General features: G+C 41.4%; 1 protein-coding gene across 1 annotated transcript in view; it reads right to left on the bottom strand.

Moving 5' to 3' along the window:
* Positions 1-2,108: 2,108 nt before the first annotated feature.
* SH2D4B (SH2 domain containing 4B) overlaps positions 2,109-24,397 on the bottom strand; it is a 224,395-nt gene continuing 202,106 nt past the window's right edge. Inside the window, exons 7-8 of the mRNA XM_066601611.1 lie at positions 3,190-3,410; positions 2,109-2,201 (exon numbers count right to left, since the gene is read on the bottom strand). Of these exons, the coding sequence (XP_066457708.1) occupies positions 2,109-2,201; positions 3,190-3,410 (314 nt within the window). The remainder of the gene's footprint in view (positions 2,202-3,189; positions 3,411-24,397) is intronic.

The following is a 24,397-nucleotide window of genomic DNA, read 5'->3' as shown; positions in this document are numbered from 1 at the left end:
TGGTGAGTTTGAAGCAATTAATTTTTTACCACCAAAATGATTCACTCTCACGTGATGGTTCTAACTTCCATGAATCGCTTACTTTCCTCTCTATCTCAAATGTAATAAAATCTGAAACAAATATCAAGTGCAAATATCGTTTCTGGATGATGATGCATGTCCCCTTCCAGCTCGATTACAATTTCTCAGGTTCCCACTTTAAAGAGAAAGTAACAGGCAGTGATTTGAAATCACATGTATTTAACTACAAAACTGACCTAGCTTTAATGATGGGAATTCATTCTGTGCAGGCTTTTGTATTGCCTAAATATATTGGATTGTTTTCTCTTCAGTACTGATATACAGTTATTTAGAGAGTGAGTCTTTTAAGGCTGTGTTTATATTGGTTCTTAGAGCCTCTGACAGTGGCTTTAATTACCCTTTCCAGGTATGGAATGAATAGAGCAGTCTGCATTGCTATACTTGCTTCAAAAAACAAAAGCCATGACATTAAAAGCCTAACATTTTCATTGCATTGTAATCCATTGGGGAGAATATAGCTAAAAGGTTGAACGAGTATTTACATTAGGGACTTGGGGGGGAGAACAACCTGAGAGATGGCGGAGAACATAGTATAGACAGTGACCTGGGACTAAGTAATGACAATGGGGGATGAGCGGTGGGAGGAGATAGTACAGTTAGAACAGGCAGAATAGTTAATACGTATACAACAGAGGTCCTAGCACAGGACTGTTACGGGACACAGCAGGAGCAGCGAGAGGTGAGTATATCACCAATTGTTATTTTACTGCATGGGGAAAGAATTGTTACAACTAAGACAACCCCTGTAAATCATTATAACATACCTAACATTTCAGATGACTTTTTAGAATAAAGATACCGTGGTACAACTATTAACTAAGTTATTGCTGGAATGAGCGATTTCAAATGACAGTTGTCCCATGTAAACATTGCCACCAACTGGGAGACAAGTGATAATTTGCTTGTTTCAGTTTAGCTCACTTAAAAAAATTGTTGTTGCTTGTTGAAAAGCCTCCCAGCGTTAAGGTATAATCATTTACATTTGAGCAACTTGTGAATGAATTTGCCTGTAGAATCAATCACTCTCTCTCCTCCTAAACGATTTCTCACAGAACTAATAGTGAATGATTCTCGCTCAGTGGAAAAGCTTTCAATTAACTATCATTCCCACTTTTCAACAACGTTTCTGAGCAACTAATCAGACAATAGTTGCTCAGTGTGGAGGTACCCTAAGCTGTCACGTAGACATACAGGCTAGCACTATTTCTGGTATCCTATATTTTCTCTGAACTAGTGGAAGAAGCCTATCTGCTGTGCTGTATTCTATAGACTGTGCACAGCAAAATTAAAATTTTGCTCTCTGTCTGTAACACATACATAGAGATATAATATCATCAAGTAGGACAGTCTACAGCAGGACCGAGCAGTTATAAAACTGCCTGTCATATAAGCACAAGTTGTTTGCAAAGTTAGTGACTATTTAAATGAATTTAATCTGCTGCAATCAATCTTATTTTAATTAAATAAGTTACTAAGAAAATATCAAAGTGGTAGCAGTTGGCAAGTTTTTCTTTGAAAACTAAGAATAATTTAAAATTTATAAGTTTCAATTTATGATTGACATCATAGTATTCTCAGAAGCTAGCTTCTTACACTCTGTGTTTCCCTCCAACTCCAGATAACTAATGCATAATTATGAATGGAATACATTTAATTTTAGATATTTTTCACTTGTCTATAAATTACAAATTCACAAATTCTTATCAATAGTACATTACATAGAATCATGTTAAATAATGGATGCACACAAAATAAGAACAAAGTGGAGACAAACTAAATAGGGAAATATGCTTTAATGTAGAGCAATTAAACATCTGTCTTCAAAGGGTTCCTCATAACTCTGCAGTAAGTAAAAAGGTTATCATATTAAAAGCATAAAAATAAAACTAAATAACTAGATCTTCAAATCTGAAGTCATTGACACTCTACAAAAAGTGAAAATGTTCCTTTTTTAAATTATTAGTGGGGTTGAAATAATAATCATCATTTATAAACTGTGCTATATGAGACCACCAGTGGCAACAGCCTCATTCAAATAATATACTAAAGTCCGGTGGGGTCTGTGCTTGTCCACATGGTTCCACCAGCAGCTCTCCTCCGGAACTTGTAATGACTTCCTCCTGCCAAGGGTAAAAATGAATTGCCAAAAGTTAGGGAATTACATAAATAATAATGACCATACGCTATGATAAAAAAAAAACAGAACAAAATGGAAGTGATATATAGACACACATTCACATCTAAATAAGTTTAATTCATGTTGGCCATACTAAAAAACATAGAGTTCAATGCACTTCATATTACAGCATTGACAAGAATTGTATTTTAAACTAGATTAATTGCAAAAAAAAGATGGAAAAATATACAGTTACGCTAAAAAGAATGGGCAGAAAATGTGAAGGATGAGGAATAACAAAAATATAAATTTTCAGAACAAAAATAAAGGTCTACTATATAAGGAAATGTTTGGGAGCCTGGGTGAAGTATTTTGGGAAATTACTTTTGTCTCCTTCTCCAGTGTGGGTATGTATTGGTAGACTATAGGCTCAGTTACACCTGAAGACAAATTGTCAGTTTTAGCGATCATTTTGCATAAAGTATTAATGGGCACTAATGCCTATTAGCACTTTATCAGCCTAATTTTAATTTACGTGCAAATGAGCATCTAGGAGCTGCTTGCTGAACTCAGCAGGTGGTCTGAGCTCTGCAATCAGCTCCTTAAATCTCCCAAGGGCTGTTGCGCGCTGCCAGCATGAATACAATGTAATCAGCCGTTCCTGTGGAGAACACAGCATGCGGTCTGTGTCTTCTACTCTCCCGCTGAAGGATAGATTTTAACCTTACCTTAAATGCATTTACACGCAACGATTATTGCTCATATGCCATCGTTTTAATTAATTTTGAGTTTTAATCATTGCGTTTAAATGGGCCTTATGGCTTTCCTTTTAATTTGATATTGCTTCCAATTTATCCTTCAGGACACCAACTAATTTAATACTCAACCTCAGATATTTGTAAAATAAAGTATCTGTAGATGCTAGCATTATTGGATTTTTTTTCAGATTTCTTTTTCAAATGCATTTAAAACACCTCATTTTACTTATGTACCTTGTGAAAATCAATGAGATCAGTAAGAGTTCCATGTCTGTTTGGGTCAACACCAAGAAAGCTATAGTAATCTCCCGAAGCATCTACTAGGAAATGCTTGAAACCAGTCTGATGCCGATAAGACAAAGCATAGCCCCAGATCTTCTCACTAACACGAACAAGGAAGGAGCCCTCGGACATATTCATTAGTAACTTTTCTGCAGACTCACGGCTTATGATTCCTGTTCAAATAAAATAAAATAAGTACTTAGCATACACATAGCATAAAAATGTAAATGATTACTTGAGGTCCATCAATGGGATTTACTATGCCCACTATCAAAATATTAAAGTGATCCCTATATTAGCCGTATATTAAACCACACATGTCAAACATAAGGCCCACGGACTTAATCGGGTGCCCACCACTTGCTGCTGGGCTGCTGCATGTAAAAGCCAGAATCAGGTTTTTACATGCAGTAGCACAGCATCAGGACTTCTATGTTTGACAGGAGTCCCTACATGCCGAGGCAGAGTCTTCGCATGATTCACTCATCCTCTCTCCAATCATTATTGGCAGTACATGTTCCTATGTAAATGGAGAACAAGCTGCTGATAATAATGAAAATATATAAGGGAACAAATGACCATACAAAATGAGGCTACAATGTCCCCTGTGACTACTACAAAGAAGGGCATCGTGGTTCACTTGTGCTCCCCAGTCCTAACTCTGTGCACTGATACTTACAACCAGAATTTCATTTGACTACACAAGACTTATGTATTTTAACTGGCTTTTTTCCCTCTCTGTATGTTCCACTCCTGAATACTAATGAAAAATATGGCTGTGTGAAGGAGCCCTAAGGGCGGTTTCGTGCGGCCGTATGCACAACTACGCTTGCCAGTACCAATATAGTTGTGAATGATTGTTTCTTTTTTCCTCCTCAAGCTTTTCAAACACCACACCATAACGCAGGATTTTGAGAGAAAAAAAAGCGGTAAGATAGGTCTTGCCATAGTAGTATTAACTACATGCGGGAAAGATAGGGCAAGTCTTATCTTTTCTTGCCTGGACTATTATTGGACGAGAATCCAGATAGTGAATACAAAACCATTGAAACAAATGGTTTTGTTTTCTCCCATTATGCACCCCAGATTATCACGGCCACATAACGGGACTAAAACATGCCCATGTGTTTAAGGTCTCAAACTCTGTAGTGAATGATGCATCATAGGATTGTTATGTAACACGTTCAGCATTTAGCATCACGCTCTATGAGTTTGCTTGATCTATTGCTTCAGTTTTTACAATTCAGATTACATGGCTTTATTTTATACACCAGTTTGTAGCTGGAACCCTGTAACGCCTCAACTCAATAATCAACAGCGTGTGCACATACCTTCAGCTATATATTGTATGTCACATGGTCCTTTTTGCTAACTGGATGAGGGGGATCACGTGCTTTCTTCAGTCTCTGTTTGGTAATTGTGGGGCTGTTTTATGCATATCATTATACAACTATAGCTGTATTAGGGGATCACGCAGATTTTCTGTATTTTATAATACTAGATTGACCCGATGTTTGCTATGCAAACATAAAATGTTTCAAAAGTGGTGGTTGTGAACTTCTAAATTTGCTTGGTTAGGTGATTTTGTAGAGTGTCTCTCACTCTGTCTCTCTATCGCTGTCTCTCTCTCTCTCTCTGTCTTTCTCTGTCTGTCTGTCTATTGCTCTTGGTTGGGCAGTGTATGGGGCAGTTTAGCAGTGTATGCTGTGTTGCTTAGCAACGGTTTACTTATCCCAGCGCATGCATGAAGCACAGCAGCGCCACCCATAGACTTAACATTGTAACTTTCAGGTCCTTGAATGTATTAAACTCACATTTGATGATTTTACGGCACCAATGAACATGTGTGTCATCTAATAACACCAACATCATACACCAAAGTTAAAGCAAGGGGGTAAAAGTGTGGTGCAAGAAAAAGCATGTAGGCTTATTTATATTAGATAAGTACAATACATGTGATGCATAAATCCTACTGCGAAAGCAGAATTGCTGTAAATCATGCAAGGTAAGGAGTCTTATCTGATTGCAACACCTCAATCAGTTCTCTGCACAAAATGTCACAGTAGACAGAGGCATCACTTGGAGTGAATATATATAAAACACGTCACAGTCAACACTAAATCACTAAAGCAGAATGGCCATCTTTCTAATGTCAAGGCCAGTCCTGTTATACCACATTTCCTTAAAAGTGAAGAGCAGCTACGGAAATCACTAGCAGTTTGACAGGCTATAAATGGTTTGATCTACAGTTTCTTTAACCAAGTGTCAAGGAACAATGTTTTAAGCACATGTGCCAGTTTACAGAATTGGGATTTTAAAGCACATCAACTGTGTAGTTGTAGTTATTTCAAAGTGGAATATATTACAGCACTATAAAATATATTAATGCTTCTAAAGCTGAATCAATTATACAGGGAAATTCTAAACAGATGAAAAAGAATTTCTACAATAACCTCAAAGGGATTTACTCTGCTAAGATCATGCAATTCTTTGCTACTTGTGTCCAAATTAAGATATAAACATCTAGGAAGTAGAATTAAAAAATAAAACGCTCAGGATTATTGATTGGTCATTTTCCTTAATGGCAAAGCAAAGGATTTGTGTAGATAAAGCTTATCAAGGAATTCTCATCCTTTTCCATACTTATAGCATGCCCACAGGCCTTAAATGTGGCCCTCGATGCCTTTTATTTGCAGGAAAAGAAAAGAGATGAGCTGATCCTGTAATGCAATACTGTTCAAAGGCAGATTTAAAGTGCCGAAACCATGTTGCACCATCGAACCTCTGGAGACTGTGAAGTTGGGGGTCTAACTTCTCCCGGTATTGTGAGCCTGGGTAATAAGGGTTTATTTCAGCACTATCCTGCTAGCTCTGCTGACTGTCTGTAGGGCTCAGGTATGCTCCCGTCCTGTCTTTTAAAGGGCCAGTGTGTGCTCTCTAAACTTATCTTCCTCCAATCTTGTCACAGTATCTGCTATATTAGAGATCCTAAGCAATTTGGAATCCTACTGCCATAAAGCCCCTATGTGTGTATTCTGGTTCTGACTCCTGCTCTGAATACCAGTTATTCTAAATTCTCTGCTCCCTGACTTTGACTCTGTTTAGTGGACTTCATTATTGCATGCCCTGACCTTCTGCCTGGAACCTGTTGCTGCTGTGCCACCAGCCCCAACCATTTCTATGTTTCTGATAAGCTCCTGTTGACCCTATCAGATATCGTGCTTTGGCTCTGTGTAGCAGAAGCCGCCACACTGCTTGGTCTATCTATGTGAGTAACATCTTGGGGGCTCTGCAGCATAGACCTATCCTGCTTGGAGGAGTTAAAAGTAAAACTTGGGGTTTCCCAGGTGCTGCCTCCTCAGTTAGCCCAAAACCAAACCTGTGTGTGGCAAGATGGATCTACATTCGCCTGCCTGACATGTTTTCCAATTGTATTGTCATGAACCTGAACATTTAACATGCTATCTAAGGCCTTTAGAGTCTGACCTAAGGGGGAATTTTCTGGAGCTTCCATTCCTGGAAAAAAGTTCAACTGTTTTATAGAGTCATAGAATAATAGAGATGAAAAGGACCTCCAGGTTCATCCAGACCAAACCCTTGCTCAATGCAGCATTCAGTAAATCATCCCAGACAGATGTCTGTCCAGCCTTTGTTTGAAGAATTCCATTGAAGGAGAATGCACCACCTCCCATGGCAACCTATTTCACTCATTGATCACCCTCACTGTCAAAAGGTTTGTTCGAATATCTAATCTGTATCTCTTCCCTTTATTTATTTCTAGTTTTTCCTTGTGCAAATGTGAATAGGTCTGATCCCTCTGCAATCTGACAGCCCTGCAGACATTTGTACACAGCTGTTACGCATCCTCTCAGCTTTTCTTTTGTAAGCTAAACATTCCCAGATCCTTTAACCGTTCCTCATAGGACATGATTTGCAGACTGCTCACCATCTTGGTAATTTTTCTCTGAACTTCTTCCAGTTTGTCTATATCTTTTTTTATATTGCGGTGCCCAAAATTAGATACAGTATTCCAGAAGAGGTCTGACAAGGGAAGAGTAGAGGGTGATGATTACTTCATGTGATCTAGATCCCATGCTTCTCTGAATACAGTCCAGAACTGTAATTTGCTTTTTTGCTTATGCATCACACTGTTGACTCATGTTCAGTCTGTGATCTACTAGTATACCCAAATCTTTCTCACATGTGCTGTTAGGTAACCCAATTCATCCCATTCTGTATGTGCTTTTTTCATTTTATCTGCCCAAGTCTATGACTTTGCATTTTTCCTGTTAAATACCGTTTTATTCATCTCAACCTACTGTTCAAGCTTGTCTAGATCTTTTTGAATCCTTTTTTTTTCTTCTAGTGTTAGCAATCTCTCCTATCTTTGTGTCCTTGGCGAATTTAATTAATTTCCTCTCAATTCCGTCATCTAGACAATTTATAAAAATGTTAAACAACTCTGCGCCAAGGTTAGAGCCTTGTGATACCCTACAAGAGACAATCCTCCAATTGGATGAACAGCTATTTATGACCAATCTTTGAGTACAAACACTAAGCCAGTTGAGAATCCACCTAAGGGTGCGGGCAGATGAGCGCATAAACGGCGCATTTTTGCGACCAAACGCATATACGTGACCATCTGAGGCAATGGTTTCGAATGTATTCGTTCACATGGGCGATTTTACGGCGCGTAAAAACGGCAATTCGAAAAAAAACGGAACATATGCGACTGAAATACGCGCCAACGCATATTCGATCGCCGAAAAGACCGATTGTAAAGTAGGAACAAACGAAAATACGCTTTCTAGCTCTGGTCGTGATCGGTGAAAAACGATCGCTCGGGCGATTATACGTTGCGCTCGTGTGAACGTAAATACGCCTACGCTCGTCTGCCCGCACCCTAACAGTTGCCTTATCAATCCTGTGTTTGATTGTATTTTCAATAAGGATGGCATGATAAAACCTGTCAAATGTCTTTAATATTTTCCACTTATCAATAATTTTTCTCACTATATGGACTCCAATTTGGAAATAGCCTTATAATCCTTCCCAGATTGATGGACAGCAACAAATCTTTTGCTGATGTCTTTCCTCCTTGGCATTGAGTTTATACACACCTGAATGCTCCGGACCAGCAAACTGCCAAACATCTGTTTTTGATAATGAACTCCAAATTGTTTGAAAATTATGGGCAGCGACAATGTTTCTCTAAGATCATTGCTGATGTCTTTCTTCCTTGGCACTGTGTTAATACATGCCTGAATGCTCCAGGACAGCAAACTGCCAACACTTCTGTTTTAATAAAGATAGTAACATTTGCTGATGATCAATTAATTAAGGCCATTTGATTAGCAGCACCTGGTTGCTACTTACCCTCTTAATTCCTATAAAAGCAGTAATTGTGAACTTACATTTTTAAAAACTGCTTCTGCGTTTTGGTCTAGTTGTTGTAAAATAAATTATGACACAGTCTAATTTGCCATGTACTGTTGTGCATTTGAAGTTTTATCTACCTAATTTTAAGATCTTTTAAAGAGCAGAGGTTAGTTTTCTTCTTGTGAAATAAAATGTATATATATATATATATATATATATATATATATATATATATATACAGTATATATTTTTTTTAATCAATTTTAAAAGTTAAAAGGAACTTGCAGTTCAAAGCTAATTTGCCAGTTTGACATGGAAAACTTATTATGTTAAATAATTAATATACTACACTAAGCAGAGCAATATTTGCATCTATTCACTAATCCTCTGCCTCATTACACAGCTCTTTAATAAGTGTAAGAACAATCATTAGCCTAGCACATCAGTAGTCTCCAGTCCTTGCTCTGTTATACACATCATCATGGAAGTCAATTTCTTCATTTGAAATGATGCAATATTAAGCCTCATGATTAGCTGTTAAAGACCATGTTTTAATTAAACTGAATCTTCAAAAAATATGAATCATTCCACATAATTTTAAACTATATACAGTATAGATAGAGATATATAATTTTACCTTTAATTGCTTGCAGATTAAGTGTAATTTAAAGCTCTTTAGCCTCAATAAAAATGTATAAAAGATCTCCTCATCTGTTACTTGTCATTTATAATATTGGCGAAGGAGCCTCTGGTCACCCTCAGGCACCAGGGCCCAGGTGCAGTTTCTACTTTTGCATCCCCCATAGCTCTGCACCTGCATAGAGAATCTAGTGTTTTCAGTCCCTCAGATGTTGACTAGAGATATATTTTATCAATCTTGCATATATGTATTTATAAGGGGTTGTCTGGGTGTGGATGAGTTTTTAAACATTAGTTCAAATAAAATCAGTTGTACTTCCCAAATTATTCCCTTGGTGATCCAACGCTGCATCTCCTGCTGTCCTTCCAGTCTTACAGCTACCACCTGACCTATGCAGCCAATGTGATGCTGCAGCGATCATATTCCGTTCTTCTGGCATCACAACTCAGATGTTGGGAGCCATGATTGCCAGGAGAATGGCACTCAAGTCTTGTGGCCTAAGACTGGCCGCAGCAGACAGGTGGCATCTAGTTTTAAGCAAAAATGAGGAGGACCATGGGAGCTGCAGTGCTGGATTCCTGAGGGAAAGAATGAATTGGTGCAGCTGCTTTAATTGTTTTAACACATTTACACCCATATTCTTTAAAAATTCTCCACACACGGACAATCCCTTGAAGGCACTATTTTGAAAGTATCATCAGAAAGAGAAAATGGGAGATAGAGAGAATGGGAGAGAGACACCATTACATAATACCTTTGCAATGATGTTTTGATACCAAAGAATACATTGTTGTTGTGTAATCAGTCGGCACTAGCTACAATGCAAATTATTATTTATTATATTTAGAGCTCAGTTCTTTCTGATCTAAAATGCCTTGAAAAATCAATGGTTTCTATAGGAAATGCCTGTTAGCTATTACTGTGCAGATCTCGTTTCATTCAACATGCTTTTTATTGCAACCCTTGACTTAGCTCACCTGATCTTAACCCACATCTTCCAACCGTATTATTGATTACGGCCTTTGCTGTAGTAAACATGGCTCTTTAATGAGCCAGATGACCAAGCAAATAGCTGCTGCACTCATAGTCAGAGGCTCAGCAGGTCTGCCATTTCCCAGATGAGTAAACAGTACAGGTTTTAATGGAATGCTCACTTTCTCTCTATGAATGTATGTTTTCCCCTAGGACCACAAACACATCAATTTTGCATGCACCAGTTACCTCATACTATTTAAAATCTTAATGGAAAAATGTAGGACAGGATTATCTCTAAATTATAAACAAAATTTGGTCACTTCAGTAGTTTACTTACGGACTCCGTATATTATGTATTTTCTTCTCTACGAGATTTATGGTAACTTGAAGCTCTTAGGCGTCAATGCAAAATTTCAAAATCTGTGATATTTTCTCCTACTGTACATGCACTATTTATAATACTGGTGTCTTTCTATATGGCAAAAGGGCCTCCGCCTCCTATCCCATACCCAGGCATCAGCATCCAGGTAAACAGTTTCCTTTAAAGGTTTGGCATTTTCAAAAGAACCTTCAGTACTTTAAGTTTCTCTAAGTGAGCTGTCTAATAACACTCAGCTAGTGGCACCAGCTGGATCGTCACTCAAACCCTAACTTCTGAAGGTTTTGTGAACTGCTCAGCTTAACTTTCTCAACCAAAAATTGGGGTTGCACCATATTACAGAATGTACCTTCCTTACACAATGAGAAGTTGGGGTTGTTAAGATATTCTTAAAGAGGTTATCCCACCAAAAACATTCATCCCACATCTACAGGATAGATGATAAATGTTTGTTTGCTGCTGGCATCACGAGAATGGCCACCCCTGAGTTCCATTGTGTAGCCACTAAAAAGGTGTAATATTTAAAACAGGAGATTATTAATGTTGTTCATCGTTTCTGTCAACAAATTTCCATTTTCAGTATTGCATATGGAGTTAGCTGTTATTCATCATTTAGGATATTCATTGCAACATGTATATTCAGCAATTATAGCCCATGTACACAGCCGAATTATAGCTCCTTACAAGTTTCAAATCATATAGAGCCATAATGTGGCCCCTATAGCAGTCATGCTGTACCTCTTTATGCCTCAAATTTCATACAGAGGCATAGCAAGTTTTTTTTCTATCACATTCATAGGGAATCTTGCAAAAAAACAAACAGTGGCAAACTCCATCGCATGTTGAATTTTGGAGGTGAAATAGTAACCATATACATAGGGTTAAAAAATTGCAAAGCTAAGAGTCAAATCACTTTCTCTGCTCTAGTCTTTTTATGTTCTAACGTGCCATCTCTGAGAAAGTGATCTTGAGGTTAGATTTTGGCAGGAGGTCCGGGTTACCTGGACACAGGCTGTAAGCACATGCTTGGGTTATTATAGTTTAAAACATCTCATAAAGTGAGATAAAGTGAGACGTGATCCACCACAAAATTAGTTTAAACTGGTTATATAGTTATATAGTTAGCTGAATCACACATGTAGTAAAATATAATGATATAAATTTCCATAGCAGAATTGCTACTATATGTTTCTAATGTAACCACCTATTCTTGTTTCTACCAGTTATGATTGGTATGATATTATATTACACTGCATTTTACCACCAAACAACTGTTTTGTACAAATAAAGGGGGCTGGTCATTGTTGGTTGGATGCCATTGTGCACAGGTTTGTCTGTAGACTACTTTGTCTCCTGACCAATGACTGTTCCCAGGTGTTACTTAGAGAGTGCAGACGACTGCAAAGGAGAACTTCATTATGGTTCCTTCTAAATTATTCAGAAAGAGGTCTTTTTCCCTAGAAGATGTAGTGATTAGAGATGACCGAACGTACTCGGTAAGGCCGATTTCGCAATCGAGCACCGCGATTTTCGAGTACTTCACTACTCGGGTGAAAAGTACTCGGGGGCGCTGTGGGTGAGCTGGGGGTTGCAGAGGGGAGTGGGGGGGAGAGGGAGAGAGAGCTCCCACCTGTTCCACGCTGCTACCCCCGCTCCACCACGCCACGCCCCGCCCCACTGCGCCCCCGAGTACTTTTCACCCGAGTAGTGAAGTACTCGAAAATCGCGGTGCTCGATTGCGAAATAGGCCTTACCGAGTACGTTCGCTCATCTCTAGTAGTGATGCATCATGTGGCAGCAAACAGTGTGCCAATGGCACCATAGTATGGAATGTGCGCACTGATGTTCTGGCATGAATATGGCTCTCCACAATATGGTGCTTCAGGCCCCATACGGTGGCAAATCGAGTGCCAGTGGTTTCTAAGTACATAATATGTTCTGCTGTACAGGTTACTTGCGCACAGCTCTGCAGAGTGCAAGAAGCCTTAAAGGTGGGTGGATGTGAAAGGGTAAGGCAGCAGTGAGCAGTTAGACCTTGTCTTAGTAATGTTTTATGTCTTCAAGTTGTTTAACAGTTGCAAAAGATTTTTACTTAAAGTAGTCTACAAATATCTTTGGAATCCGTGGTGGTTGACAAAGTCATAAACACATCATATTCAGAATTTCTTCTGGGTCCAATAAGCCAGCATAAATGTCATGAAATTAAGTGTAAATGGATTTCCTCCCGAAGAAGATGCTTAAAGGAATTATTTATGTCATTGCACTATTCACCAGGCAAGGAAATCAGCCGTAATCATATTGCAGGTGCCATACTAATATCACCCTCATTGTATTCATGATGACACAGAAATCAAATTAGATGCATTCTTAGAGCACAAATAAGACTAATACCTTGAGAAAATAGGCTGTTAATTATTAATGCTTTATTATTTCTAAATCTAGGCATTTCATAATATTCCCATATACTGAACATCGATGGCATTACATTTAGCTTTTGAATGACAGGGGAAGTGTAGAATGGTAATTCTGTATGATGTTAGAAATAAACTATAAAGAAGCTCACCGATCACAATAACTGAGATATCTAGTGCATATAAATGTGGTATCAGCGGGTTAAAAATTGACTAGAAACAGGGTACAACTCTTCAGATCTCTCAATTTAAAAATCAATAATCTTAATCAGATATCAGAAATTGTGTAGCTTCCATATTAAAATCCAAGTTTGCTTAAAAAAACAATATATAAAAAAAATATTAGCCACAATACTGAAATAACACCCATCACAGGGCCCTCGTGGTGCATATTTAAGACACAATCTCTCAAAAAAGTGGAAAACACAGTTATATGTCAGAGTGCCCTATGTACAACATATAAATTGTGTAACTCCAACAATATTATTTGTGAACTTATTCTCCTTTAAATTCAATGAAGAAATAGGGAACAATGTGGTGGAACTATCCTGTGATGAAATGAATGGCCTGTATAGTGCCTATGGGTTCAGAAAATATCATACGGAGTTGCCCATTCAGGTTACCCTATCCCTCGTACCACTACTATTGGTGAGCAACTGTCATATGCAGTGGCCCCCCTTTCAGTGGTGAATATCTCTCCCATTCAGCACCGCCTCCTTTTTTTATATATGCCCATCAGTCTGTTCCCTAACACTGCACTACGCATGCGCAGTAGTCACCCTACCCAGTCTCATTGCGCCTGGCTTCATGACAACACAACGTCTTTGTTTTTCTATTGCGCATACACTGGGTCTATTGCCTAAAGTCTGCTAATGGACACAACTATTTAAGTCTACTTTGACACTCCTACTCTTCTGGTCAAGCTGCACACTTACTGTTAAATATTCATTTTCATGTGCACTATAGAAAAAAATCCCGTCTTTGAAATGGCATATTTGCAAAAATATGACATTTTATTTTTTTATTTACTGTGGGGTAAAAATACTCACAACCCCCCTCAGTGAATACATTAAGGGGTGTAGTTTTTAAAATGGGGTCATTTGTGGGGGTATCTATCATTCTGACACCTACGAGCCTTTGCAATCTTGGCTTGGTGTAGGAAAAGAAAATGTTCAGTATGTACAGTATGTTTGCACATATTTGAGATATTGCAGTTGAAAATGTGAAAAAATGACAATTTTTTCAAAATTTTCCCAATTTTGGTGCTTTTAATAAATATACAAAAATTCTATTGGACTGTTTTCAATACCTAAATGAAGTAAAATATGTGATGAAAAAACAATATCAGAATCACTTGGATATGCAAAACCTTTACAGAGTTATTCTATGTCAAAGTGACATGTCAGATTTCCAAAATTTGGTCTGGTTATTAAGTCACATACAGGCTTGGTCACTAAAGGGTTAAATTAGGAAAAGTGGCTTCTACCTCATTGTTTTTTTCCCATTCCACTGGATCAACATTAGAAGTTACTAGGCTGAACTGGATGGACATACTGTATGTCGTTTTTTCAGCCTTATATACTGTTACTATGTTACTCTGTGTCTCATATACTCTTTTATTACTATTTTTCATTTTTATATGTGTTGATTATGTTTTAGTTTGATTATAGAAATGCATTACAAAATTGCTTCTATCTTGTATATTCTAATATTGCACGATTTCACATAAGCTTTTAAATATATTATCCTTCTTTTGTTTTTGTTTTGTACTATTGTGTTTCTGTACTTGTTTCTCATTGCTGTACTATACCCAGCAATACTGAAGAGAGCTTGAACCTTGAAATGTTTTTATCCCTGGCCCTTTTATATTAAATAAAATCAGAAAGGTGAGAATTAATTCCTTGCGATCCCTTTACAATCGGATAGTTGCGTTGTTCTCCAGTACTTTGTGCTTCACTATTACTCCTTTAAATTCAATGGCGTTCAAATAGCAGTATATAAGACAGTTCATATCATATGTCTATCTATAAAAATGTCAAACGTTTCAGATTTTTGAAGAAGTTAAATTATAAAGCGGCAACATATCACCGGACTCGGGCACTCACCACCTTTGTTGTTCTCTATATTTATCTTCCAATATGCGTCTGCACTCACAGGGCGTAGCAGACCATGTGTGGTCTGACCAGTGACTTGTAAAGAGGAGGAACAAGGTTCTCGTCATATGCCACTAGACCTCTTTTGATGCACCCTATGATCCTATTTGCCTTTGCAGCAGCTGCTTGACACTGGTTGTTTCAGTTAAACTTACAGTTAACTAAGAACTCCAAGTCATTTTCTTATGTCAGGTTTGCCCAGTAGTTTCTCATTTAGGCTTCGTTCACATGAGCGTTGTTTTACTTGTGCATGTGTGCGCACAAATCTGCGCATCCACTCAGGTGCCGAAACACTCGTGAACGAAGCTGTGTGCCTATTGCTGTCAACGTGGTTGCTGCTGCTGCCATCAGCCACATTGAAAGCAATTGGATGCCGGCACCCCCACCGCAGTGATTTTTCAGGGAAGGGCGTTAAATAGAGATGAGCGAGCACCAAAATGCTCGGGTGCTCGTTACTCGAGTCAAACTTTCAGTGATGCTCGAGAGTTCGTTTCGAGTAACGAACCCCATTGAAGTCAATGGGCAACTCGAGCATTTTTGTATATTGCCGATGCTCGCTAAGGTTTTCATTTGTGAAAACCTGGGAAATTCAAGTAAGTGATGGAAACGACACAGAAATGGATAGGGCAGGCGAGGGGCTACATGTTGGGCTGCATCTCAAGTTCCCAGGTCCCACTATTAAGCCACAATAGTGGCAAGAGTGAGACCCCCCCCCCCCTGCACTGTCAGCATAAAGATCGTTCTCCTCTGCCACAGCTGTAACAGCTGTGGCAGAGAAGAATGATGTTAGCCCATTGAATTCAATAGAGTCGGCAATACAGCCGGCTCCATTGAAGGCAATGCACTGCGGGCGATCGCGGGATGAATTGTCGGGAAGGGCTTAAATATATAAGCCCTTCCCTGCAATTCATCCAGAAATGTGTAAAAATAAAAAATATATATACTCACCTTGTCCCGGCAGAACGATGTTAGCCCATTGAATTCAATGGAGCCGGCAATACAGCCAGCTCCACTGAAAGCAATGGGCTGCCAGCGATCGCGGGATGAATTGTCGGGAAGGGCTTAAATATATAAGTCCTTCCCTGCAATTCATCCAGAAATGTGTAAAAATAAAAAAATATATACTCACCTTGTCCCGGCAGAACGATGTTAGCCCATTGAATTCAATAGAGCCGGCAATACAGCCGGCTCAATTGAAAGTGTGGGAGATATCCTATATGTTCACCATTTTGTATATATTTTCTGTTATCAACTGTGAATATAATGTATTTTCTATAATGGTCTGAACTTCTGGGAGAAGGGAACATCACCTCCCCCCCACCTCCACAGCTAGTGCCGTGTGCTCAAGAACTGGAAAAACCGGTTCTAACTGGCAGAAAGCACATGGCTTAGGAATGTCTCTGTCCTTGGCAAACAGAGAGGAGATACAGGATGTTTCTCTCATGAAGCTAAATTCAAGAATGAACTGAGCGTGCTCACTGAAGTTCCTCCCAGATGGATGACATCACAAGCTACCTCACAAATACCTCCCTCTGAGAATAACCAATCGGCTCCCTAAATACTGTAACTGTAAATTACTTCATTTCCTGTGTTAAGATTATTTAAGTTTACGCGCGCTGAATAAAGACAGAGATTGCTTTTTGGGGCACATGATGTAGCCGTGTGTTTCTTTGAAAGGCTCTCCAGGCCTGCACATATTATCTTAATTTGGAAACGCACAGTATATCTAAGATAGCGAATTTTGCGCTAACAAAAGCAATGGGCTGCCGGCGATTGCGGGATGAATTGTTGGGAAGGGCTTAAATATATAAGCCCTTCCCTGCAATTCATCCAGAAATGTGTAAAAAAAAAATATATATATATACGCACCTTGTCCCGGCAGACGGAGTTCAGCGCGGCCGGCCTGCAGTGGGTGTGAAGGGGGTGTGAGTCAGACCTGCCCCTGATTGGCTCAGCGCTGAGCCAATCAGAGGCAGGTCTCACTCACACCCATTCATGAATTCATGAATGAGTGTGAGTGAGACCTGCCTCTCATGAATGAGTGTGAGTGAGACCTGCCTCTGATTGGCTCAGCGCTGAGCAATCAGGGGCAGGTCTGACTCACACCCCTTTCACACCCACTGCAGGCCGGCCGCGCTGAACTCCGTCTGCCAGGACAAGGTGAGTATATATTTTTTTTTTTTACACATTTCTGGATGAATTGCAGGGAAGGGTTTATATATTTAAGCCCTTCCCGACAATTCATCCCGCGCTCGCCGGCAGCCCATTGCTTTCAATGGAGCCGGCTGTATTGCCGGCTCCATTGAATTCAATGGTCAGTGCTCGTTTAATCGAGACGAGTACCGCGTGGTGCTCATCTGGAGTAACGAGCATCTCGAGCACCCTAATACTCGAACGAGCATCAAGCTCGGACAAGTATGCTCGCTCATCTCTAGCTTTAAATATAAACCCTTCCCTGAAAACCATTCCTAGTAGTAAAAAATAAAAAAATATATATACTTACCTCTCCGCCGCTGTCGGGGCTCAGGGGCGTCCAGCTGCTTGGTCCCTGGCACTGGAATGAAGTTATTTCATTGAATTCTTTGAATGGCTGAGGGCTGCCTGTGATTGGCTGAGTGCTGTGACCAACACAGGGAGCGCTCAGCTGTCATTCATTAAATGACTGAGCGCTGCCTGTGATTGGCTCAGCGCTCATCCCATCATATACAGCCCTTTCAGAATACTTTACGCCCCATGGGGAGTCCCCTTGTCCCTAAACACAGTAACAATGTTGATGCGCAGCATGGACCTATGGTGCACGCATGTCCTACCTTTTGCAGGTGCACGCGTTTGCACGCCTGTAAATTACAGACATGTGGGCACACCATAGGGAACCAGTTGTTCTATGAGATGTGCAGTTTTGTGCGCACATAGGTGCGCATGCAAACACGCTCGTATGAATGAGGTTTTAGTGTATAATGGAGACTTATATTTACTCTACCCATGTGCAGAACCTTACAGTTATCAGTGTTAAAACTCATTTGCCCCTTTTCTACCCAAGTCCCCAACTTATCCAGTACCACTTGCAACCATATACTGCCCTCTCTTGTGTTAATTACTTTGCATAATTTTGCATCATTTGCAAAAAATGATATTTTATTTTACAATCCTTCTACCAGATCATTAATAAATGTATTAAAAAGAATAGGGCCCAATATTGACTCCTGTGACCCAATCAGTGTATGTACATTTATAACCCCTCTCTGCTTTCTATCATTGACCAGTTCCTTACCCACTTACATATATTCCCGCCCAGACCAAGCATTCTCATTTCACCAACCTTTTATGCGGCACAGTATCAAACACTTTGGAAAAGTCCAGATACAGAAGATCCAATGACTCTTGCCTGTCTAAAACTTATCTCCTCATAGAAGCTGATCAGATTCATTTGACAGAAGCAATTTCTCATAAAGCCATGCTGATATGAACTTAGGCCGCCTGCAGACGAGCGGGTCGGATCCGGCAGCGAGAAATCTCGCCGCACGATCCGACCCCAGAGCCTGCAGGGACGAGCGCGTACTCACCCGCACCTGGCGGCCCCGACTCTTTGATGTGCCGGCTGCCGCGCAGCGGGCGCATGCGCAGACCGGAGCCGGCGGCCAGGTGAGTGCGTGCCCCGCAGAAAATTAGAACATGCCGCGGTTTGTTTGCCGCGCGAGATTTCGCGCGGCCAAACCGCGGCCGTCTGCATAGGAGTGCGTATTGTAATGCACTCCTATGCAGACTTTCAGCGGCGGAAATCCCGCGGGAAATCCCGCGGCGGGATTTCCGCTCGTCTGCAGGCGGCCTTATACAGCTATTTTCCTTGGGGTCCTCCAGGATAGCATCTCTTAGAAACCCTTCAAACATTTTACTCATAATAGAAGTTAAACCTAATTTTCAGGTTCACTTTTTGACCATTTCTGAATATCTGCACCACCATTGGCTATGGGCCAATCCAGTGGGAAAAAAAACCATCACTATTGAGTCTTTAAATAATAGAAACAAGGGTCTGTGTATCACATTACTTAATTCCCTTAAAGACCAGGGCTGTATTACATCGGGACCCTGCGATCTGTCTATTTGAATAATTTTAAGATGGCTCTGCACTTCTTCCTGGGTTAACACTAACGTACGCACCCGGACTTATGAACATTGTTTTGCACCTGGGTACCCGTGCGCGTTATAGCTGCTCTAGAAAGTATAAACAGATAGATTTCAGGGAGGCACACATACACTCTCACTCGGAGAGGACTGTAAGTAACGGCTGTTCCTTGTATTTTGAATTTTGTGAGTAAACACATGTTTTCTGACAGAAATATAGGTATTTATTGTAATAGTTTTCTTATGTTTTAACTAAAACGAGCTTTTAAAATCTTTCTTCTTTCATTATGATATATATGTATTCACTAGAGATGAGCGAGCATACTCGTCCGAGCTTGATACTCGTTCGAGTATTAGGGTGTTCGAGATGCTCGTTACTCGTAACGAGTACCACGCGGTGTTCGGGTTACTTTCATTTTCTTCCCTGAGAAATTTGCTCGCTTTTCTGACCAATAGAAAGACAGGGAAGGCATTACAACTTCCCCCTGCGACGTTCAAGCCCTATACCACCCCCCTGCAGTGAGTGGCTGGCGAGATTAGGTGTCACCCGAGTATTAAAATCTGCCCCTCCCGCGGCTCGCCACAAATGCATTCTGACATAGTTCAGGGAAAGTGTTGTTGATGCCGGAGCTGCTTTAGGGAGAGTGTTAGGAGTGATTTTAGGCTTCAAGAACCCCAACGGTCCTTCTTAGGCCATAGAAATCGCAGATCGCACCTATGTGCGATCTGCGTTTTCTGTTCTCTTCTCTATATGCTCTCAATGGGGCCGGCGGCAGCAGCGCCGACCCCATTGAGAACATATAGAAGACAAATCATTCTTCTCTGCCACAGCTGTAACAGCTGTGGCAGAGAAGAACGATGTTTGCCCATTGAATTCAATGGAGCCAGCAATACAGCAGGTTCCACTGAAAGCAATGGGCTGCCGGCGATCGCGGGATGAATTGTCGGGAAGGGCTTAAATATATAAGCCCTTCCCTGCAATTCATCCAGAAATGTGTTACAATAAAAATATATACCGTATATACCGGTGTATAAGGCGACGGGGCGTATAAGACGACCCCCCAACTGTCACCTTATACGCCGGGAATACAGCGGAGCAAAGAATAAAAATCATTACTCACTTCACCGGGCGTTCAGCGGTGCTGCTGCAGGCTGTCGCTCCCTCCTGGTCCCCGGGAGAGCATTGCTTTCTCTACGAAGGGCTTTAAATCCCCGCCTCCAGAAACACACGTGCCTTCAGCCAATCACAGCCAATGACAATGATGTCATTGAATGGCTGTGATTGGCTGAAGGCACGTGTGTTTCTGGAGGCGGGGATTTCAACCACTGCGTCCAGAAAGCAATGCTCTGCCGGGGACCAGGAGGGAGCGACAGCCTGCAGGAGCACCGCAGAACGCCCGGTGAAGTGAGTAATGATTTTTATTCTTTGCTTCGCTGTATTCCCGGCGTATAAGGTGACAGTTGGGGGGTCGTCTTATACGCCCCGTTGCCTTATACGCCGGTATATATTTTTATTGTAACACATTTCTGGATGAATTGCAGGGAAGGGCTTATATATTTAAGCCCTTCCCGACAATTCATCCCGCGATCGCCGGCAGCCCATTGCTTTCAGTGGAACCTGCTGTATTGCTGGCTCCATTGAATTCAATGGGCAAACATCGTTCTTCTCTGCCACAGCTGTTACAGCTATGGCAGAGGAGAACGATCTTTATGCTGACAGACCGGGGGGGAGCCCACTCTTGCCGCTATTGTGGCTTAATAGTGGGACCTGGGAACTTGAGATGCAGCCCAACATGTAGCCCCTTGCCTGCCCTATCTGTTGCTGTGTCGTTCCCATCACTTTCTTGAATTGCCCCGATTTTCACAAACGAAAACCTTAGCGAGCATCGGCGATATACAAAAATGCTCGGGTCGCCCATTGACTTCAATGGGGTTCGTTACTCGAAATGAACCCTCGAGCATCGCGAAAAGTTCGTCCCGAGTAACGAGCACCCGAGCATTTTGGTGCTCGCCCATCTCTATTGGTTATACTTCTAGCAGCAGTCCCTTATTGGTCATCTACCAGAGAATTAGCATGTTTTGAAGTCCCGCAAACAAGCGCATTGCCAAAACAGCCCTGTTGATGTTACATTATGTAACACTCAAAATTCTAAAACACCAGAGAACTTTTACCCCCATCTAAGGTACTCAGCTCTGGAAGTGTTGCTACAGTTTTTCCCATTCTCAAATTTGTGAAGGACTGTTTATTTTTACTCTTGTTTTTTTTACATCTTATTCTTTTCTTCTCTTGTTATATAGTTGGTATGACCAATGGCTGACATGGCATAGGAAAGCTATTCCCATGATGACAACCTTATATAGCTTTTAGGGTGTTTTCACACAAGTGTGTTTTTGTGCGTACTTAGGTGTGTACATACGTCCGCACCTACGTACGAGAAAAAACACGCGTGAACACAGCTGCGTGCTTGTTGTCAATGGAGCCGCGGCTGCTGCCGGCAGCTCCATTGAAAACAATGCTCTGCCAGCACTCTGCATTCTTTTTCAGGGAAGGGCTTTACATATAAGCCCTTCCCTGCAAAAGAAACATTTTAGTGCAAAACAAAAAAAAATGTAAAAAACTTACCTCCGCATGCGGCAGATGTTTCCTTCACCCCCACTAGTTAAAAGAATTCCCTGCTGCTACAAAGGGAATTTTTCAATTCTCAACCGCAGCTGTCACACTTCATAAGCCCTTCCCTGAAAAGCCATTTAAAAAAATGTATTAAAAAAAATACTCACCTCCCTTCAGCTGCCGGGGCTCAGCCACGACTTCTGGCACTATCCCCGGCTCTGTAGTTCTGAGCTATCAGCAGCCGGGGATTTAAAATCCCCGCCTGCTGGTAGCTCTGATTGTGATTGGCTGAGCACTTCAGCCAATCACAATCAGAGCTACCAGCAGGTGGGGATTTTAAATCCCCAGCTGCTGATAGCTCAAAACAGCAGTGCAGAGCCGGGGACAACAGCAGAAGTTGCCGCTGAGCCCCGGCAACCGTCAATGGGTTTTCAGGGAAGGGCTTCATAAGCCCTTCCCTGAAAAGCCTGTTAAATAGTGTTCAAAAACAAGAAAAGAAAATACTCACCTGCCGGGGCTCAGCTGCGGCATCTGCAGCTGTCCCCGACTCTGTAGTTCTGAGCTATCAGCAGCCGGGGATTTAAAATCCCCACCTGCTGGTAGCTCTGATTGTGGTTGGGTGAAGTGCTTCAGCCAATCACAATCAGAGCTACCAGCAGGCGGGAATTTTTAATCCCCGGCTGCTGATAGCTCAGCAGCGCTACAGAGCCGGGAACAGCGGCAGAAGTCGCTGCTGAGCCCCGGAAGCTGTAAATGACTTTTCAGCAAAGGGCTTCATAAAATAGTGTACAAAAAAAAAATTATACTCACCTGCTGACGCTCAGCTGCGGCTTCTGCAGCTGGCCCCGCTCTGTAGTTCTGCTACATGCAGATGTGTTCTTCATCCCTGCGAGGGACACAGCAGCGGCCGACAGGTAAGTAATTTTTTTTTTACACTACTTTTAATTGGCTTTTCAGGAAAGGGCTTATGAAGCTCTCCCCTGAAAAGCCATTCACGGCTGCCGGGGCTCAGCGGCAAATTCTGCCGCTGTCCCCGACTATGTAGTACTGAGCTATCAGCAGCCAGGGATTTTAAATCCCCGTCTGCTGGTAGCTCTGATTGTGATTGGCTGAACTGCTCAGCCAATCACAATCAGAGCTACCAGCAGGCGGGGATTTTAAGTCCCCGGCTGCTGATAGCTCAGTACTACATAGTCGGGGACAGCGGCAGAATTTGCCGCTGAGCCCCGGCAGCCGTGAATGGCTTTTCAGGGGAGAGCTTCATAAGCCCTTTCCTGAAAAGCCAATTAAAAGTAGTGTAAAAAAAAAATTACTTACCTGTCGGCCGCTGCTGTGTCCCTCGCAGGGATGAAGAACACATCTGCATGTAGCAGATGTTTCCTTCATCCCCGCTAGTTAAAAGAATTCCCTGTTCATACATCTGCCACATCTGTGGCAGATGCAGCAGAGGAATTCTGCTGCCGTCAATTGATTTCAGGGAAGGGCTTTAAATATAAGCCCTTTCCCTGAAAATCAAGTAAAAGTGGTTTAACAAACAAAAAAAATAGATACTCACCTCCCTTCAGCTGCCGGGGCTCAGCCGTGTCTTCTGCACTGTCATTAATGCGAGGAGAGCTGCCTGTGATTGGCTGAGTAGCTCAGATCAGTACCGCAGTGCAGGGGGCAGCAGGAGAAGACATGGCTGAGCCCCGGCAGCTGAAAGGAGGTGGGTATCTATTTTTTTTGTTTTTTAAACACTTCAGCCAACCACAATCAGAGCTACCAGCAGGCGGGGATTTAAAATCCCCAGCTGCTGATAGTTCAGAACTACAGAGTCGGGGACAGCTGCAGAAGCCGCAGCTGAGCCCGGGCAGGTGAGTATTTTTTTTTGTTGTTTTTGGACACTATTTAACAGGCTTTTCAGGGAAGGGCTTATGAAGCCCTTCCCTGAAAACCCATTGACGGTTGCCGGGGCTCAGCTGCGACTTCTGCCGTTGTCCCCGACTCTGCACTGCTGTTTTGAGCTATCAGCAGCTGGGGATTTAAAATTCCGGCCTGCTGATAGATCAGCACCACAGTGCAGGGGACAGCAGGAGAAGACACGGCTGAGCCCCGGCAGCTGAAGGGAGGTGAGTATCCATTTTTTTTTTGTTTTTTAAACCACTTTTACTTGATTTTCAGGGAAGGGCTTATATTTAAAGCCCTTCCCTGAAATCAATTGCCGGCAGCAGAATCTTCTACCGCAGCTGATGTGTGACAGCTGCAGTAGAGAATTAAAGAATGGATCTGCCACAGATGTGGCAGATGTAGCAGCAGGGAATTCTTTTAACTAGTGGGGATGAAGGAAATATCTGACATGTGCACACACCATAGGGAATGCATTGTTGCAAATAGAAGCGTGTTTTTGTTCGTGCGCACAAAAACACGCTTGTGTGAACGCCCCCACCACCACCACCACCACTGCAAAAGACTTTTCATAAATATGCTCTTTTTATTTACTGATAAACATGT

This window comes from Eleutherodactylus coqui, chromosome 4 (assembly GCF_035609145.1).
Source record: "Eleutherodactylus coqui strain aEleCoq1 chromosome 4, aEleCoq1.hap1, whole genome shotgun sequence".
Classification (NCBI taxonomy): Eukaryota; Metazoa; Chordata; class Amphibia; order Anura; family Eleutherodactylidae; genus Eleutherodactylus; species Eleutherodactylus coqui.
This window is presented reverse-complemented; position numbering and strand designations above follow the sequence as displayed.